The 20355-nt window shown below is 39.5% G+C and overlaps 4 protein-coding genes across 4 annotated transcripts; 3 read left to right on the top strand and 1 right to left on the bottom strand.

The window, feature by feature from the left end:
- Positions 1-1702: 1702 nt before the first annotated feature.
- Positions 1703-2383, top strand: LOC134202588 (glutamyl-tRNA(Gln) amidotransferase subunit C, mitochondrial-like). Its single transcript, XM_062677605.1, has one exon. It carries the CDS (start codon positions 1847-1849, stop codon positions 2381-2383), a length of 537 nt encoding a protein of 178 aa, XP_062533589.1. The 5' UTR covers positions 1703-1846.
- LOC134202587 (DNA polymerase subunit gamma-2, mitochondrial-like) lies at positions 2383-3519 on the top strand. Its single transcript, XM_062677604.1, has 2 exons — positions 2383-3133; positions 3230-3519. Exons 1-2 carry the CDS (start codon positions 2383-2385, stop codon positions 3517-3519), a joined length of 1041 nt encoding a protein of 346 aa, XP_062533588.1.
- Positions 3476-5097, bottom strand: LOC134202586 (origin recognition complex subunit 5-like). Its single transcript, XM_062677603.1, has 2 exons — positions 4402-5097; positions 3476-4348 (listed from the first exon to the last, which is right to left on the bottom strand). The coding sequence occupies exons 1-2, from the start codon at positions 5034-5036 to the stop codon at positions 3547-3549; spliced, it is 1437 nt and encodes a 478-aa protein (XP_062533587.1). The 5' UTR covers positions 5037-5097; the 3' UTR covers positions 3476-3546.
- A 337-nt stretch (positions 5098-5434) lies between these two features.
- LOC134202591 (uncharacterized) lies at positions 5435-6554 on the top strand. Its single transcript, XM_062677608.1, has one exon. The coding sequence runs from the start codon at positions 5493-5495 to the stop codon at positions 6543-6545; it is 1053 nt and encodes a 350-aa protein (XP_062533592.1). The 5' UTR covers positions 5435-5492; the 3' UTR covers positions 6546-6554.
- The last annotated feature ends 13801 nt before the right edge of the window (positions 6555-20355 follow it).

Here is a 20355-nt window from a genome sequence, read left to right as displayed (position 1 = left end):
AAACGGGATTGGGCGTCACTGGACATCATTTGTGATGTTCAAGTCGAAATACACGTGTTCAAATGGCTGTCAGTTGACCCAACTAAAAAACCGAATTCGTTAGTTGGGCCGAGGTCGTGGCCCAACCAGCGAATCGCGACTGTAGATAGAAGGTGAGGAAGAAGACCAAATGCAAATGTATTAGTGGATGATGGAAAATGTAAACAGCAAATGGTGACGTACATATTTGCACGGCTTCTTATGGGAGCTCGTTCGAATGTAGTAGTGAAAGCTTTTTCGCCATACACGAAAGGCACGCACACAATATATGGGTTTCCATACCTTAGTATTTATTTACATTGGCTTAAAGTTAAAAAATATCGAAAAAGTATTAAATCTAATCTAACTACGATTTTCTTTATTTCTGAGTGTATACCCGGATAAAAAATATAATTAAAATATCATAAATTTTACTGGGCCCTCCTTAGCCGTGCGGTAAAATGCGCGGCTACAAAGCAAGACCATGCTGAGGGTGGCTGGGTTCGATTCCCGGTGCCGGTCTAGGCAACTTTCGGATTGGAAATTGTCTCGACTTCCCTGGGCATAAAAGTATCATCGTGTTAGCCTCATGATATACGAATGCAGAAATGGTAACCTGGCTTAGAAACCTCGCAGTTAATAACTGCCCGCATAATTAAAAACTGTACATGGACATTTTCCCGTGCGGTCGGCAACAGTATCCTTTACTGTTGACAACTGTATATGAACAATCTCATATAAAGCTCCAACAGTTTGTGGTACGGTTATTTGACAAATAACAATATGTTGAATGGGTTGTTAAGTTATGTCACCATAAAAAATCAGCCGTTTTCGCCTGCAAAATTTTCGCTCGATAGTATGATAAAATGTTGACATATAATGCAGGAAATATAAAACATTTTCGGGACAGCATGTTATACATTGTCATTTAGTGTTGACGTCGATCAGTTATGGTTGAATCGGCCGAAAAGTATTTGATAACCGCAACGTAAACTGTGAAGCTATATCTTACATCGTAATAATGATTCTGACCATATAACATGTTGTTTTTTATTATGCGGGTGTGTGGAAGTGCTAAACGAACACTAAGCTGCGAGGCGGCAATGTCCCAGTGGGGGATGTAATGCCAATGAAGAAGAAGAAGAAGAAATTTTACTGTAACACCACCATCTAAAACAAAGGATTAGTGACCGATACGGAAACGGGTGACGAAACTAATGTCGTTTTCGTTTTTGCGGTGTAGCTACACTCGTGCTACACTTTCGCACCGAAAATGTTCGTTTTTGATTTTCGTGCTACACCAGTGTAGCATTTTTCTTGCACTGGAACAAGCAGTGTAGCACCAGAAAAAATCAGAGTGTGTCGTGTAGTGTAGTTTGTTGTCAAGTTTCTCCCGTTGTTATTGTTTTCTTTTTATGGTATCCAACAGGTATCCATAACAAACAAACCCAACTGCACTCAAAACGTTCGTTTTTGCCGTGCAAAATGCTGCACTAAACGGTGTTGCTACACCTCAAAAACGAAAACGACATAAAATGAAAGCGCTGCGCGGGTGATTAAAATGCTCGCGACCAATAATGATGCTCTTAATATCAGTGGCTCACATCTCCTACTTCGATGATTATTTATTCATACGCCCTTTCTTTAACTTGGGCTTTGAATTCAAAACAAAAGCAAAGTGTGTGCAGGGGGTGGGTAAAAAACATGCGCTCTTTGTCAGCTCAGCATAATATTGCTTTGTGCGTTTTATGATGCAACATATCCTGCCAGTCAAGTTTCTGAATCCAATGTGTACTTGTTATCAGTGAACTGCCTGCAAATCCGTGTCATGTTGAGCGTTGTGTTTCGTAAGTTGCCGCGATCGTTTTCCTCCATATCAACCAGAACACTCACTTCATCGGTAAAACCGGCCTCCACCTCCGGAACCGGTACCGACGAAATCAGTACCGATTTGGATGTGACTCGCCTGAACCATCCAACCAAGGTTCCTCAGAAACCTCACATCTCTGAGATCGATAAACGCCAGCGGGCGAACCAGCCGTCCCGAATTACCGTGGACGAACAGACGGTACAGCTGCTGGAACGGCTGTCGCTGGTCGATTTGGACAGCAAGGAGGCGCATCGAACACTGGAGGATTCAATAGAGTTCGCGTCGCGTATTTTGACGATTGATACCGAGGGAGTGGAGCCGTTGTATACGGTCTTGGAGGATCAAAAGCTTGCCTTGCGGGAGGACGTCGTTACGGACGGGAACATCCAGGAGGATGTGTTGAAAAACGCACGGCTTACCGAGGAAGAATATTTTGTGGCTCCACCCGGAAATATTCCCTTGGAGCAGGATTCCAGTGGGAAACATAAGGAGTAATGGCGTTGGAATTCCGACACCTGTTGGAATCTTGTAGGGTTAGTAAATTTCTAGAGTTAGATTTGAGGGGAGGGCTTAAGCTGACACCAATCGGAAGAATGCTGAGGAATAATTTGAAAGATGAATTTCGCCGTGGGGAAGCTGGAATGGCTGTTTATGAGGGAAGCAGTGGGATTTCTTTGGGGGAGAACCTTCGGTTTGCCAGGGAAACATTTGCGACCGATCTTCCGTTTGGAATTGCCGTCGAGGAAACGTTTGTTAACAAATCGATTAGACTAAACGAGAATCATGAAATTCATTTAGACAATGGGTCGTGGCTCACGTGTTCGTATTTTGTGAATCCATCGATGAGCACTGAATTCATGTACAAGGTTCAACGGCAGCGGAAGATTTGGTGGATGCGATATGCTTGCGATCCCGGGCGGTATTTGATATCCGATGTTCGTCAGAATGCGGACAGTAAAGTGCAATCGGTGGCCATCAAAGCTCGTTTTGCAGACGAAGAAGTGGCCTTGGAACAGTTGGAATTGGTGCCAGGCGATGTCATGCGAGATCTTATGGAAGACTTTCAGGTGAAAGTCGGAAAATCTAGCAGGAAGATCACACCCAATGTGCTGCAGATAAGGCAATGCGCCGAACTGGCTACGTTGGAGGTGATTTTAGATGCTTTCGAGAGCTCTGGAAGTAGCAGTGTGAGGATTCATCGTAAGCTGGCCCCATACAAGTGTGGGATCGTGTGCATTTCCAATGGTGAGTATGGATTTTATTCGTCTATCCACAATGTTGTTTATTGTTTGAGCTGTAATATTCAAACAAATTAATTTACAAAAACTTTTTTTTGAACAGATTCAGAACAGCTCAACGAGCTCCAGGATTTGGCTAAACATCTTTGCAACGTTCTGAGAAAATCAAACATCACCATCCTGGACTGCTCTACCAAAGCTGGAAACAGCAAGCAGTCCCTCAATAAGCAACTTCGACATCTAGATTCCATTGCAGTTCCTTACTGCTTGCTTCTACAAGACCAAAGCCTACAAAACGGACTATTTCAGCTACGCTCCCGGGACACCACCCTCAGCGAAACGATTCATATTTCCGATTTGCCGAACTATTTATTAAAAATTATAACAAGTTAGCCTAAATTCTACTGACTCCTGAATGGACTAAAAGAAATCGCACAAATACTGCCTCACGTTGAAGCCGACCATCCGTCCGATGTGCGTGATGAAGTCCATCCCGACGAGGCACTGCAGTCGCGCACTTCCGTCCATAATACTTCCCTCGCCCGAAGCAAACACCAGAAACTTGAGATGAATCAACGTCGATATTTGCGCCAACAAGTTGCAGTTCAAACCGGCCTTTTCGTCTAGAATGGCGTAGAAGATGGCCAGCAGTCGGTCGATGGTAAACGACTTCGGTCCCATCTGGGTCGCCATCTTCTCCGTAACTTTTGCCTTAGCGTTGACCGACTGCATACGCTTTCTCTGCTTGCCATGATACTTCATAAATAGCCGTTTGTCCTCTTTGGCGGCGTTGTGACTTGCGAGATAAGCGGCTATCAACAGGTACTTTGCGTAGAATGGAAGTTCCAGGTTTTGTGCCAGACGTTTCATGGTGTGCATTTGCTCCAGCGATTCGGACGAGTCCAGCGTGGGACGAAGCATCTCCTGGTTGACGCTTCCCATTCGCATATAGATTGTGCTTAAGGCCAGCTTCAACGTTTTTGCGATGTGTCTCCACAGTTTGATCGCATCATCCGAAGCGATTGTCCCGTCTAGAACCGGTTCACAGTACTTCTGAAAACACTCGAACGAAACAAGTTGCAATTCTTTGAGGTCTCGACAAACTTTGAAGAACATATTCAGAAAAATATTCAGATAATTCTCGTAGAAACCGTTTGGCAATTCCATCAGAGCTTTGACTCGTTTCTGAACTTCATCCTCGGATAAGGCATGTTTCGTTGAACTGAAATTATGCATATCAACCATCTGAGTCTGATAAAAATATCTCACACTTACCCATCAGCCGTCAGTTCCAAATTGCTGCGCAGTTCGTCCCGCACCGTATCAAACCCCTCCATCATTATCGACGCGATTTCCTTCTTACTGTACTCCGCGACAAACACCTTTATGACCGGCGACAATCCCGTCCGGATGAAGTACTTCTCGAATGGCAAATCCGACACCAGAATTACCGAAATGTTCAGGCCGCTTACTTCTGGCAACCGCAACAACATCGGCAATACATTGTGGTCCATGTCTCTTACCCTCTCGGCGTTTTCTACCACGATCAAGTAGGACAACTCGTTATGCATGTGTTGCAAGTGAGCAACAAAGTCCCGCATGCAATCCACACTGGCCACCGAGGCATACCCGTGTTCCGCAGTTGGTGTGTGGTCTGCTAGCCGGTTCAGGATCGTCTCGAAGAAAATCTTGTTCGTGTAGCATTCGATGGCGTTTAGGAAAGCGCACTTGGTACCGGTTATGTAGCGTACGAATTCCTGCAGGATCGCGGTTTTACCGGTGGAAGTGTGCCCATACAGGTAGACTGCCGGTGGAAAAATATCGTCTTCACCGTAGAAGCGAAATAGCTGGCGTATGAGATTTTCGCGACACGGAAAACGGGCGCTAATTTGATGCACCACTTCTTCCATATCAAATGCAGCATAAACTACTGATTGTTTGATATGCTTTTGTTTATATTTTTCCCGCCATGATCAGATCATGCCGCTAGAATAAGAATGTGCGGGTACCACTGGAACTAAACATGATCCACATTCATAGAGATGTTAACAGACATTAGGATTTTCTAGGCCTACACGCTTACTTCAGTTCACCCAAATATGGGTGAAGAGTACCTAAAATCGCCAAAAAGTGCACATACCTAGATATTAACGCATTTGCACAAAATTCCACGCGGTCTATGCTGACCGAAAGGAACGGCCGCGCTCATCTCATTCGCCGCGATGAACAGATCTGTCATTTTATTCAATGTTTACAAATATTATTGTTCAGTATTCATCGCGCGCTGAGTAGATGTTGTAAACCGAAAACGAATAATTGCTAAACGAATAATAATCAATAAATTCTGTATTCAAAAACCTTCCGCAATGAAAATTGTTCATGAAGACCTAATAACCCATGTCCAGCATCGGCATGCCAGTGTGAACACAGTATATCACTGTCTTTATGGTTTCTATTTCTTGGGAATGGATCGAGCTTCTTTGGCCAAAATATACGGCAAGTCAAAATCCATCGTGTGCAAGTGGATTCACCAGTATGAACGGGATGGATCTTTTGCTCGGAAGCAACGGAAGGTGGTTTACAGACGATTTGGTGTAGCCCAGCGGCAGTGGCTATTAGATTTGTATTACTACGAACCTGTTCTCTTCATCGATGAAGCACGAGATCGCTTCCAGAAACGTTTCAATGCTACAATCAGTGCTGCTTCCATTATCCGGATACTTCATACGGCAGGACTCACTTGGAAGAAAATCGAGAGGCGAGCTATACAGATTCGGAAAGTGGATATTCTGAAGTACGCCGATGAGCTGGATTCCATCAACTGGGAATTTCATCAATTGGTTTTTCTGGATGAAGTTTCGTTTGACTCCAGAGACATGCTTCGGAGCCATGGGTATGGTGTCAAAGGACAGAAAGTTCTCTATCGTGGAGAATTTAATCGGAGGCCACGTGAATCCTATCTTTGCTTCTTGGGTCAAACGGGTATGCTGGAGTCATACAGAACCGAGGGTACATTTACTCGGAAAAAGTTTTTTGAGTGCATTGTAAAGTTTGCTATTGAGAGTCGAAAGGTAGAAACGTATCCTGGACACCATTCCATATGGATTATGGATGGTGCCAGAATTCATTGTGACAAAAACATCATATTGTACCTTCGATCAATGGGAATTTTACCTGTATTTTTGCCCGCATATTGCCCTATGTTCAATCCCATCGAAATTATATTTGGTTTGTGTAAAAAACACATGAAGCGTAACTATATTGAAAATAGTAAAAAACCACTTTCTATCACAATCACCGAAACATTTGCAAAATTCAGGAATTATTCGTGCACAAATTTGTTCCATAAATGTGGTTACATCACTGGTGGTCATTTCGATCCAAATATAGGTTTGAGCCATTCAATGGAAGACTTTTAATTTGAGCGACCATTCATACTGGACACTTTGACCCACTTCCTCCTACACTTCATGTTAATGATCAAAACATCGGGATATATTTTCGAGAAAAACCTGAATCGAATTCTTTGTGCAGAGTAAATCCCAATAAATATATGTTTAATAATTCATTTATTTAGAAGTCAGAAGTATGATATCACAAAATACTTTATTCACACATGGTCAAAATCCATCATATCCCCTACTTGTTCGCGTAGTGATCGGCTAAGAATCGTTTCTTGTGGAGCAGTCGAGGTTTGCATGCCGCTCACCATGTCACGACAAATGTTCAGCTTCTCTTTCATCCCTTGCGCCATCAATTTAACTTCGAATGCAAATGTCATCAGCTGATCTGCTTTATCGCAAAGCTCTAGTACGCTTGAAGACAGGTTGTCCACAATATTTTGTGCTACTGTCAGTCCTTGCCGTGTGCATTCCAAACGGGTACTTTCAGAAGTGGGTAGAGACCAAAACATTCCCCGCATGTCAGCTGGCGGCATTTGTTTCTTCATTTCCTCCTGGAGGTGAGCTGGAGTTGCGTGTATAGCTGTTGCCCATTGTACCCATCCGGAATCATGGCTTTCAAGATGAGAGTTTTGTTCCTTCAGCTCTCGAATCAGTTCATCCAGGTTGACATTACTGGGAGCTCCTGCTCTATCGGGTTTCGCTGGTTGAAGAAGACACTTATTCACTTCGTCCCAAATAGCCACTGAACATATCGAGTGTGAATAAGCAAACACGAACACATTCATTGTCTTCTCTCGCCAGTTCAGCATAATTTTCCCCTCTCCCAGCTGGTCAATCTTAACCAAGTTCTTCCTCTTCGTGTCTTTCAGGTACACAAATTTTGAGAATGTCTCGGGTTTTTCTTTTGCAGCCAAGACACCTTGATGCCATCAGATTCGCTGACATCTATTTCGCGGCAAAGGTGTGGCTCAATAAAATTCAAATACACTGCAAAACTTCAGAGAGGGTGTTTCCTGATACATTTTCAGGCACATTTTTCTTCAGATTGATGCACAAACCGCTCTTCTGTCTGGTATACTTTTAACTACATAATCAGCTAAGAAAAAAAACTTCTTTCGTTCTGGGTCTTCCTCAACCTGGGCTTTAATTTTCCGGGTCAGATTGGTTCTTCTCGCTGGCTGCTTCGACGTCCACATCTACATCTGGCATACTGAAAGCATCAGCATACAGTTCCGCCGATTCCCATTCAGCAGCCAATGGATCTCCATCACCCAGTGAGTCGTCTAAGTATTCCTCCTCTTCCGCGCACAGATTATCTTCGGGATTTCCGAAGGAATTATCCATTATTTACTATAGATAGGAAATAGAAAATCTGTCAGTTCTTGCCATTTGTAATGTGATGTTTAACTTACTAGATATTCAGTAAATAAATATGTTGAATACGTCCGGAATCGCACTAGCAGAAAATGGTAAACACTTGGTTCTATAGTAATTGAGTTGACAGCTGTTTATTTTGGTTTTCATTCAACAAATCAGTGTTTCCAGCATTCCTGATTTTTTTACAAATATGTACCAAACTCCAAGAAAAATGTTGGCAACATTGGAGCGGCATTTAAATGGACAAGATGAGCAGCAAGTGCGGTGTATACGTTTCAGTGAATGTGTCAATATAAGGGTTGCTGACGTTTAAACATCTTTCTCTTTCAAGCGCGTAGGCAGGATAGGATTTGTTTTCATCGGGAAACGTTTCCCGATGAAAACAAATCCTATCCTGCCTTTGTGCTTGAAAGAGAAAGATGATTAAACGTCAGCAAGCTCTATAGGGCATTGCACGGACTGCTTTGTCTCTTTCTCGCTGCAAAGAAATTAGAAAACAACAAGGCCAGTAAACGTCAAAATTTATGAGGAACGAAAGAGAAAGAGATGTTTCCGTGCAGTGCCCTATGGGTGAACTGGTCATTACCAATTTATGGGTAAATCCAGTTTACCTATATATAGGTACCTAAACAGGAGCAATTTATTGGTAAATTTCACCCATATTTGGGTGACTTCTCAGTCTTTTTTCTTGAAGATTATAATAAACCTCTGATTTATAAACAAAGAATTGATATTATTGTGTCGCCAGCAGAGTGTGAAATAATCGAAATTTTTTAGTGAAGTCCATTTTTCTTCATTTGTCAGTTCACTTCCGACACATTCATAGTCGGCTCTGGACAGTCAATATTCAGTTGAATATTAGTCATTGAATATTTATGCACATTTTACAAATTGATAAATTATTTGAAATCTGAACACGTTTCAAATGAGTAAAGTGATTTATCACACAGGACTGAATCCGATTATCATCCTCGAGGCACTTTCAGCGGTAAACATCAACATAAACAATGATAATTATGTTTTTTTCTGCATATAGTGAACACATTCAGTGACAGTCGAATGAATGAGTTCGTGGAGTAGTCGTCTGACTATGTCATTCTATGTTTTGAATATTCATGCGATGTTTGTCAATATTCGGACCGAAGTTGCTTCATGAAGATGAATATTTTGAGCTCTGGTCGCCAGCACTAAATTGTATTCCGACTTCCGACGTTTTACTTCCGAACTTACTTCCGACATCATGAACGTCAGAACAAAATTTGACTTTGCTACCAACACATTGTCGGAAAAGCGTTCGGAAGTGTGGAAATCGACTTCCGAACTTCAATTTGGTGCCAGCGACGTTGTCAGCGACAAAACAAGCTCGATTTTGTGACAGATAACACCGTGCAGTGCTGCATATTTATTTTATTTTTCCGTGTGAATCTCGTCGGAAGTGGGTCTGGCTGCCAGTTCATCAGCGTCATATAAACAGTTTTGGTCTAAATGCACAATATCAATTTCCCACCTTATCGGCCGCGACGATTTGAAATCACCGCAAAACAAATTGACGCCAAAATCGTCGCCAGCAGTAATGGCCATAAGATCTGTCAAATCAACTGTGAACAAAATTTTATATACTAAATAATCACATTATTTCCCAAAATTGAGCCCTGATGTTTTTAATGCAGATTGACATTATTTTCTAATAAAACTAACATAATTTAAGAATAAAGATGTTGGCGACGATTTTGATAGTGCCTAAAAAATGGTCGGCGCGTTTTGTTACCAAGGAAACAGACAATATTAATAGCCTATTCAGATTGGGCTATTTATGACTTTGTTAAGTGAGAGGGTATCCAATGGATCAATCAAGGTAACTCATTTTGCACTCACCGCATCGAAACATCGGCGACACTGTATACGCATATTTCTATTCGTGTTGTTTTGACAGAACATGTCTACGGTGGCTCGATCTGTTCGTTTCATAGCGGCAGTTTTTGCTTATTGATTGATCCATTATTACGAGGTGTTCAGACTGCAGCAAGATAATATATCTTGACGTTTCCATGTTTCCTCATTTGCACGCTAATACAGGGTTGAATTCAAGGAGAGTTTTAAAATTTAATTTGCGAAATCAAGCATTTGTGTGGCGACAATCGAACATTTTTTTCTGAACAAAGTTTCTACGAAAAAAAAAAATATAAAAAAAAATATGAAAAGGGATTTTCGAAGAATATTTGAAGCTCTCATTAAGGATAATGAGCGAAGCTACATTCATTAGTTGGGTGCGCCGTTCTCCGGGGAATCAGACTATTCCTCAATTTATTTTTAAGTTTAAAAAGTATTTTGATTCTGTACTATGATCGAACGGAGATTTGATAGGAAAATTTAGATACTTTTGGGAATTCTCACAAATAAATAAAAAAAGGACGATTGGACCAATTTTCAAGAAATATTATCGAACTAAAATGTATTTCCACCAGTATCTCCATGTATGAAGGGCAACTCAGCAATTTATTTTTTTTTCTTCAAAAATGGAAACTGAACCATTGCGTTCTACTCGACAATCAATGATACAGCTTCTAACAAAATCGAATCGTGTGAATGTGATATAATTTAAACTGGATTTTGGATGAATTAATGCATTACCAATCCATGTTTTATTTAAGGTTATTCTACTTTATATATACAACCCATTCAAATCGTACAGTTGTCCCACGTGAAAAATGTTGAAATCCAAAGTATATTAAGCCATTCAAGGAGCAGAATTGAAACAATTTATGAAATCATGTTTATTCATCAAATATATTCTTTTTACAACCATTCCTACGTTTTAAATTGTCTTCCGCATTGGCCCTTGAACTTTGAAAATTTATTCGATTTGTTCTATTAAATCTAGGTTTAAGTTAAATACTTCATGTTAAATCTAGAGAGCATCTGTTTTTTAAACAATTCATGTTGAATAAGTGGAGAATAAATAATTATCATCATTATTTTTCATCATATAAAATGCTTTCCACAAAACCATCACAATCCGAGTTATTCTTCAGCGCTCAGAAGATTTCCATCTAACATGCATTCGACTAGCCCGGTGGCATCCCTATCTCACACAATAGGCTTGTTTTGCAGCCAACATTGCGCGACCGTATCCCACTGACAGTTCTGTATCCTAATGAGAATCAAATGTGATGTTTGTAAACAAAACACATACTATCATGAATTTTACACTGAGATGTTGGCTGCAAAAACATGGCGTCGTGCCACCCACCTGCATTCGACCCTGCTGCGACAGAAAGAGCATGACTGTCAACTACGAAACGAAATGAAAACAGAGAGAATTTTTTCTCTGGCAAAGAGAGCGTGACGCTTGTCAGTTTTGTTTTGTTGAATTTCTCCCTGCATCCCAGTTAGAACGAAAGCTCTCTCGTAATAATTGTTCGTAATAAATTCTTTATGACTCTTTTTAGCGGGTATCTTTTGACAGTGCAAAATGTATGGAATATTACGTAAATAATGACATCATAAAGCGTATTTACCCTGAAACGCCAATTATTATGTCATTAATGGCGTAATCTGAATAGGCTATTACGAAAGCTCTCTCGTAATAATTGTTCGTAATAAATTCTTCATAACTCTTTTTAGCGGGTATCTTTTGACAGCGCAAAATGTATGGAATATTACGTAAATAATGACATCATAAAGCGTATTTACCCTGAAACGCCAATTATTATGTCATTAATGGCGAATAGGCTATAACTGGAATTCAGGGAGAAATTCAACAAAACAAAACTGACAAGCGTCACGCTCTCTTTGCCAGAGAGAAAATTCTCTCTGTTTTCATTTCGTTTCGTAGTTGACAGTCATGCTCTTTCTGTCGCAGCAGGGTCGAATGCATGTTAGATGGAAATCTTCTGAGCGCTGAAGAATAACTCGGATTGTGATGGTTTTGTGGAAAGCATTTTATATGATGAAAAATAATGATGATAATTATTTATTCTCCACTTATTCAACATGAATTGTTTAAAAAATAGATGCTCTCTAGAATTAACTCGATGCTATAAATCTCCCTAGCGAGCTATGTTAGAAGCAAATAGTACAAATCCTTCGAGGGTATCCTTACTACATCATTTCGGAATTTCTCCTTTTGTTGCTCACCAACGCAAAGTTTGCGAAAGTCTTTATCAATTGCTGAGATACACTTCATGTTGAGTTAGTCGAAGTGCAGGCAAAGTTTCCACAGCGTATCTTCATAGTTAATCGAACCCCGTCAGGAACTGCCACATACCGATCTTCTGTACAACGTGTCTCACGTAGAATACGATGTGCTTTATAAGTCATGCCAACCTCTTGGCTGGCACACTGCATCGTATGTGCACTAATCCATTTCCCAGCAACTCTACGAAGACATATCCAAACGGGATCGATTTCAACAGATGTATATCTCATATATCTCCTCTTCTTCTAACCGTAGAATGCCGTCCAACTTCATCACCCATCGTTATTGCGCGAAAAACTTTCCCAAACGATACGCCTCCTTGAGCCCGGATATGGAATGCGAGCCGTCGCTGTACACTGTCATCCACATCTTCTCGTGAACGACGTCAATCGAGCAGTTTATGTCTAGTTTTAGCTTTTCATTTGTTTCATTTTCTTATCGGCAGCAGCAGCCGAGCCATTCTGGACTGTGCTGAAACTCCAAATTGCCTCGCTGTAAGTCTCCAGTTAGGCAGTTATAAATACTAGACCAGTGTGATCGCCCGATCTCGCTAGGGCTTCGCATAGCGTGAAATAGCACAAACAGCTGATCGTGGTTGCACTAGTAGTACAACTGCTTCATCAGATCCCTTAGATTTGGGCTGAACCCATCCAGAGTGGATTGGTGGAGGACTGCGACACTGCGGAAAATATAAAGTATATTTAAGATGGTTTGTGGATGTGTATTATATAGCTTCCAAAACTAGCAGGAGGGTATATACAGATTCTCAAAATAGAAAATCATAAACATAACATTCTTTTGGCTCAAAACCATTGAGAAAAACAACCAAGGATGACCTTATACCTTATGAAACCAAAATAAAATGAATTCATGGGGTTTCATAAGGCAACACTTATGGAAATCAATATGTTTTTTCAACCAGTGTAGTATAAAATGTATACTATGCAGCATTAAAGTTTAAACTAAACTGAAATAACGTGAACATATTTTCGGTTTGCATTCTGTCTTTTGCATTTTTCTTTCTCTGATTTGCCAAAACGCCACGTTGTCTTTAATTTATCAGGAAATACCGATTTTTCCGTCGCGAGTGTTCTGTTTATCCACCTTTTTCATCGTGTTTTGCATAGTGAAAAATTAAAAAGGTTTACGATTGTTCTCGGGCCTCTTCGGTAGATTTCAAACAGAGCTGCAACTCCCTCAAGGACTACCACATCGGCGGAACTCCGGTCATGTTCACGATTTCCGTCACAGCCACGACGAGTATTAAGCCCCAAACGCAATACAACGGAACGGTGACGGAAACGGCAAATTTGACAGTTAGCCCATATATTTTCTGTCAGATTTTCCGTTTCCGTCGCCGTTCCGTTGTATTGCGTTTGGGGCTTTACGGTCCGCATCAGTCCGATCATTCCTGAGAAGCCGCTGGCGCTCAGCATCGTCCGTAGTAAATGGCAATAGTTCTCTCAAGTACGATACTAGGTGATGCCAGATGACACATCGTCGGCGCGGTCTCGGACGCGGTTAGGCGTTCCAGACTGCTATTACGCGGAACGGTTCGGCTCCTACCGAAAAAAAAGCTCAAAAAAAAAGGTGCCCTCATCAGGTTTACAAACACGTGAATATTATTTTGGTAAGCCAGTATATTTTTTGTAGGATGTTAATAAATATCCAATATATTTATTTTTTCAGATCATCGAGCCTAAATCGAAAAAGTCTAGCCCATAAAATCATCTACACTTTCTATCTGGTGCTAAATATACCATTTACGGTGGAAGACAGCCACACACAGGGTCAAAACCAGCCGAATCCATCTACTTCCTGCTCAGCGAGTGGACCAGATCCCGTTTTTCCCAGATCGATGAGGTCCAACATCCTCGGTGGAAGATATTCAAGCTCATTTCCAGTTAAGTGAGTCAAATAGGCTCCGGTTCCGTACCTCTATATGCTATTCGAAGCGATCGCGTTTCATTATCGTTTCAATATTGAGTGGTTTTCAATTAAAATAATAAAAACTGTACTTTCATTTACTTTTATTTTTCGATGATCAGAAAAAAATATAATCAAATAAATATAACCTAGAAACCATCCATCAAATCCAAAATAAACTTAAAAGTCATATCCCCCAACTTATACTAGAGAACGATTTTTTCAAAGTTATACTATCTCGGTATAGTTGGATCGAATACTACACGAAACCAAAATTTCATAATGAATTTATTCGGCAAAACACATACATTTTTGCTATTGTGGTTTCTTAATGGACCGTATACCTAATTGCAATGAAAGCAATGCAGCATTGCATAAGACAATCATAACATGAAACTTATACATTTCATGTCGAATGCTCATGAACATGATTAGAGGTTTCAAATAGGCTGTATAACGTCAATGTATGACTTTCATTAGAGAAATAACAATAAAATCATTGGGCTTGTTGATATCAATGCTATTTTGTTTTAAAATCTTGAAATCAATAAAAATCCAAAATTCAGACATATTTGGTTCATTTGTTATTTTTATTGGCATAAATTCAAATAAAATTTTTATATTCCTTCATTAAAACTGGATCATATACGAAAGGAACTGTCGCTTCAACTTTGGGAATGAACCAAAGAGCAAATTTTCCGGCGCAGCACTGGATTGGGAGCCCCGTTGATTCCTCCGCCATTCGCCATTCGATTCGGGCGTTGATTCCAGGCACATAGCACCGCCATCTGGAAGGTGGTTACATCCTGATCAAAGCGTCTGGAGTTGTTCGCGATGGTGATGGTTCCGTTGCTCATCTGATGGTGCCAAAGCAGCTTTCGGAATGTTTCTCCTAGTAGAATTCTTCCACCGCGGAAATGTAGTCTTCGAGCTTGCGCGGTAAACTGACGGAAACCATTCGGAGCCACGCGCCCAGGCCCCGGCGTTTATGATTTTTTTATTGATGGCATCGTGTCGTGTCGTTTATGAGCGGAATTGTGTGTTCTAATCTTCACTAACCTGCAATAAGAGGAACGAATTATTTAGTGATAAAAATAGAAAACAATTACGTCAGTTTTACACCTCGACTTTCAGACATTAAAGAAATTTCAATTCCACACCCACCTTTATATCCTGGAACATCCTAGCTAGTTTGCAAACGTAGTCGGCCGGCATGCTGATCTCCCGTAGTCATTCTACCAAGTCTTTCCTCCTTTTCGCTATCCGCACTTGAGGAGCAGTTTTCCTCTGACTGACCGTTTTTTTTATTCCCCAACCAACATCAAAAGTATAAGTCTCACTTAATATATTTTTGCCATTCAGCGAAACTTATACTTTTCATTCAATAAGATAATATTCAATATATGCACTCTAAACGAATTTGAATCAGATTTTTAATGAAAATCATATGAAGGGAAATGAAAATTATATCTGATATCTGATAGTTATCATAAATGGAATAAATAAAATAATTAAATTTTTTTACGTGTAGTTTGGGATCAACCAGGCGAATAGCCATTTAGAATGACTTTTAAACTATTTAGTATTGTCTATCCAGAATAAATTTATACCGCTTTTTATACCGAAGTTGGATTTTTCTCCAGATACAGGCAAATTTCCGAACTTCGGAAGTAGTGCGCTGGATTCGACTAAAGATGCGCTAAACAACGCATCAATTAGTTTGACAAATAAAACTTCGGAAGAAAGTTAGGTTCGGTAGTCCCTACTTCCGAATTCTAACTTGGTGCTACGCCGACAATATAAATTTATATCTGAGTGTAGCATTATTGAAACTGCAGCCGAATTCCGAAGGTTCAAGAAAAAAATGAAAAATTTCTTTATAAAAAGAGATTCATAAATTCTCTTTCTCTTTCCAAAAATGTCTTCTCTTCATACCGCATTCCGATAGACTGAAGAGAAAGAAAAAACTAAAATTTCGTGCGAAGAAAAATATTAGTTCTCATATTTTCCACTAGATGTCTTTTGACAACTATTTGCATACTGATTGTTCAAAACATCCTAATATCGAAAATAAAACTTGCTTTCGCTTATTGTTACCGAAATAATGAAGGGATAGATAATGATTAGTATTCAATATAGTGATGGAAATATGCAGTAACAGCAACATTGTTGTGATTTCTAACTGGCTGAAAATATTTAACGAATGCTCTAATTTTATGACAGTAGACGTTCGATAACTGCAAGTCATTTAACTGCAATGCTTTTTAACTGCAATTCGATAGTTGCAACGGTTTTACACTTATCGGACCGCTAAACTTCAAAACGGTGTCAAAGTCGATGACAGCTGCACTGCACTGTACAATTTTATGCACTTTTGTTGCATCTGACGTCGACTGACAACCGTTTGCGGTCTAAAATGCATTGCAATAAGGGACCGACTGTTTACCTCGATGACATTTACTTCCAGGGTGCAGCAGCCGTAAAAAGTGTAGACAACAACCTTCCGTGCACCATTAGACTGGCCCAAAATGCATAAAATCCTGAATTTCAAACCTTGCACCCTTAAATGACAGTTTGGGGGTCCCAGAAGCTCCCCTGAAAATTTCAGCTCATTCGGTCCAGTGGTTGGCGTGCGCAAATGGCTCAAAGTTTGTATGGGAAAAGTGATCCAAATGTATGAGGAAACGCAACCGTTTCAGTTCTTTGCTTCTAGGTGGCGCTGTAGCAGACGGATTCCTATTGTGGACAAAATGTAGAACCTTTTTGCCTTTCTCGTACAACAAAGTTGTACCTGAAAGGCTTTCATTTCACTCCCAAAACGTACTTTTTATAGAGCGCTTGTAGACCCATAGTATTATATACCATTCGATTCAGCTCGACAAACTGAGCAAATGTCTGTCTGTCCGTGTGTGTGTCCGTGTGTGTGTGTGTGTGCGTATGTGTGTGCACATTGAAACATTAGACAATTTTTCTAGTACTAAACCTGAATCGATTTTGCTACAAGTTGCATTCGATGGGGAATGTTTTCTTCTTGTTCGCTATTGAATTTCATAATGATGGCACATCTCAAAAAATAGTAAATATTCAAAGAGTTATGAGACATCATTATTTCGTAACAAATAAGCTATCGATTTTCTAGGTTATGTTCTCCCAAGACACAATTTATTCGAAACCGGCACACTGACAGCATAGAATACACCGCTTACACGGAAGAAAAAAAAACTTCACAAAGAAACATAGAAACCCATTAATGAGTTAAAAAGTACCTATTTTAAGATTTCATGTATACACTGAAAATTCTAGTTTATTTTTTCAAAATGACCTAAGAAACATATTTTCATCAATGAATTTTAATATTGCGATCAACAGACCAATATGATAGCTTTTGATTGCGGTACACAAATTAATTCATGAACAAAAGGTGACATATGTTCTTTAACTTTTAAAGCGTCATTTCTGCCATTTCTTTCCCCTATGGGCCGATGTGAGCAGTGAGAAGTGAAAAGTGAGATGCGCGAAGTGAGAAGTGAGGTGAAAAGTAAGAAGTAAGAAATGAAAAATGAGAAATGAAAAATCACCAGATGATCGAAATGAAAACAAAAATGTTTTTCCAAATTTATTCTAGACTATCCTTTGAAAGAGCTGAAATTTTTTTGCTAATATTTTCAAATGGATATAATGAAAAACGACGCATCCCACAAAAAGTGTTGTATGGGTGACCATAAAATCAGTCAAAATTTCTAGTGAAAATATCTGGAAACAATCAAATTGAGCCCTACACTGAAAAAAATCAGTTTAAAAATTTTAAAGTCGATTTGCGAAAAAATGCCTCTTTTTATTTAAATGAAATTTTGTTTCAAGATAGGTGATTATGTTCTACCAACCGTCCATACATCGCAAGCTGGGCACTCTTAAGGAAAAAAGTTTTTCTAACAAAAACTTTTTCTTGTCGGAATTATTTTCAGTGTATTTTCATCTGAAACTAAACCAATAGAAAGCCATCGTTATAGAACCCTAAACAAATCTATTTTATGATACATTGTCTAATTTAGTCACTAAATATAGTTTGTTTTTAAATTAAGAGTAATATTAAAAAGGGGTTTATATCTTCAAAAAATATTATATTCCATTATTAGCTTCTTTAGTTGCGACCAGTTACGACCAAAACATTGTACTCTGCCTGACTGTACAGGAATACCAGGGGACTGAAGAGAAGGCTAATACGCCTACCCACCATTCATTCAGTATGGCGGCCAATGTTTTTGTTTTAATTTCGTTTAATTCATGATAACATAACTTCGCAAGTATCGACGAGCTATTTTTCGACATAAAGAAGCCATACAAACACAAAAGGCTTGATGTACCTCAACTAATTGCAAGTTTTCGCCAGGATAAGTTAATTGCCGATAATTAGCACTAACTGCGTACGAACCAGTCACCCAAAATGAGCGCTGAATTCGGGTATACTACCCAGAAACTGGGTACCAAAAACAGTAGTACCAAAAACGATGTTGGGTAGAGTGCCATTGTACCGCGGATGACAGGCGTTTCACCCTCCTGAGGAATACTTAATATGAGTATATATGTATACATATGTTAAATCCACCCCTTAAAGACACTGAAAAAATCAATTCCGTCAAGAAAAAGTTTTTGTTAGAAAAACTTTTTTCCCTTAAAAGTGCCCGGCTTGCGATGTATGGACGGTTGGTAGGGAATATAATCACCTATCTTGAGACAAAATTTCTTCCAAATCAAAAAAGAGCGTTTTTGCAAATTGACTTTTATTTTTTTAAATTGATTTTTTAGTGTAGGGTTCTATTTAGAGTTTTCAAAAGTTTTATTAGAAAGTTTGAATGATTTTGCGACGATCACCTTACAACACTTTTTTGTAGGAAGCGTCGTTTATCGATTATATCCATTTGAAAAAATCAGTAAAAGCAAGTTTGACCTTTTTCAAAAGATAGTCTGCATCAGACTTGGAAAACCTAAGTATGCACTTTTCTTTTTACAGCACCTTTTAAGTATTGACCAATAAATTGACAAAAGTCAACTTAACAATAAGAACACTTGCAAGTTCCCAAAAAGTCCTATTTGGCTTCATGCATTTCTATTACATTTCTCGCATGGCAAAGGACCGAGAGTAACATTTTTCATGAATTCTGCTTAACTTTCAAAAGCACCTAAGTAACATTTTTTTTCATAAATTAATTTGAATACTGCAATCAATAGTTTTCATGTTGTTCTGTTGATTGCAGTACTCAAATTAATTCATTAAAAAAATGTTACTTAGGCCCTTTTGAAAAGTTATGCGAGATTTATAGTACAGCAAAAAGCCATCTAGTAGAAAATCTAGATACAGTATACCCCCGCTGATCCGACAAATGTATGGCCGGACTATCGGGGTTTCTCTCGTTAATCCGACTGTCAAATCCACACAAATAAACCAAAACAAAATGACTGCACAAATTTGAAAACTGACAGCATAATGTGTTTGAATGAGCGAGATCCGGACTAACGAGTCGTCGGACTAGCGAGGTCCGGATAAGCGGGGGGATACTGTAGATTATTCCATTGCTGACAAACGTTCATTTCGAACCAAACACCGCAAGTTGCTGGTTGATTTTTTTGTCATATACTCTGTCTCGCTCAAACCAACAGCGAATAATCTAACGACTACTTTCACGAACACTTTATTGTCAGATTTTCTGGATATGATACACTGCGCGGCGTTTGTAATGTTCCCAAATGGGTACTTGCACAAAACTTCACGCGGCGAATGATGCCATCTGAAAGGTACGGCCGCGACAAACGATACACCGCAATGCTATTCATCCATAAGAATCAAGTAAACGGGGTGCAGAAAGCGCGGCGGTACCTTTCATGAAAGGTTCGCCGCGTGCAATATTGAGAAAATCAGGCAATAAGGACCAGCCACTTTAACCGACCGTATCTATTTCAAGACAAAATTTTCAAAACGACTTATCTGCTTTTGTAAACAAAGCTGGAACGACGATTTGGCGAATCTGATAGCTCTCCCACGCAAACCAACACCATCAATAGGTAGGTGAAGGATGCCGCTACCTGTTGATGGTGTTGGTTTGCGTGGAAAGCTATCAGGTATCAAATCTTCGTTTAATCTTTGTTTAAAGCAGATAATCAAAATTTAATGTCTGATTTAAAGTATGGTGTTGCATATAATCTGTAGATTAAAAAACAGTTTAATAAAGTAAAAAAACTCAGCAAGTAACCGCACAATATTGAGTAAAACATATTAAGTGTGTAGCATTTCCACATTCAATGAATAAATTTCGCACCGTGTATACT

The sequence above is a fragment of the Armigeres subalbatus genome, unplaced genomic scaffold (genome assembly GCF_024139115.2).
Source record: "Armigeres subalbatus isolate Guangzhou_Male unplaced genomic scaffold, GZ_Asu_2 Contig1293, whole genome shotgun sequence".
In the NCBI taxonomy this organism is placed as follows: Eukaryota; Metazoa; Arthropoda; class Insecta; order Diptera; family Culicidae; genus Armigeres; species Armigeres subalbatus.
Note: the sequence above shows the minus strand (reverse complement) of the source record. Positions and strands in the feature narration are given on the sequence as shown.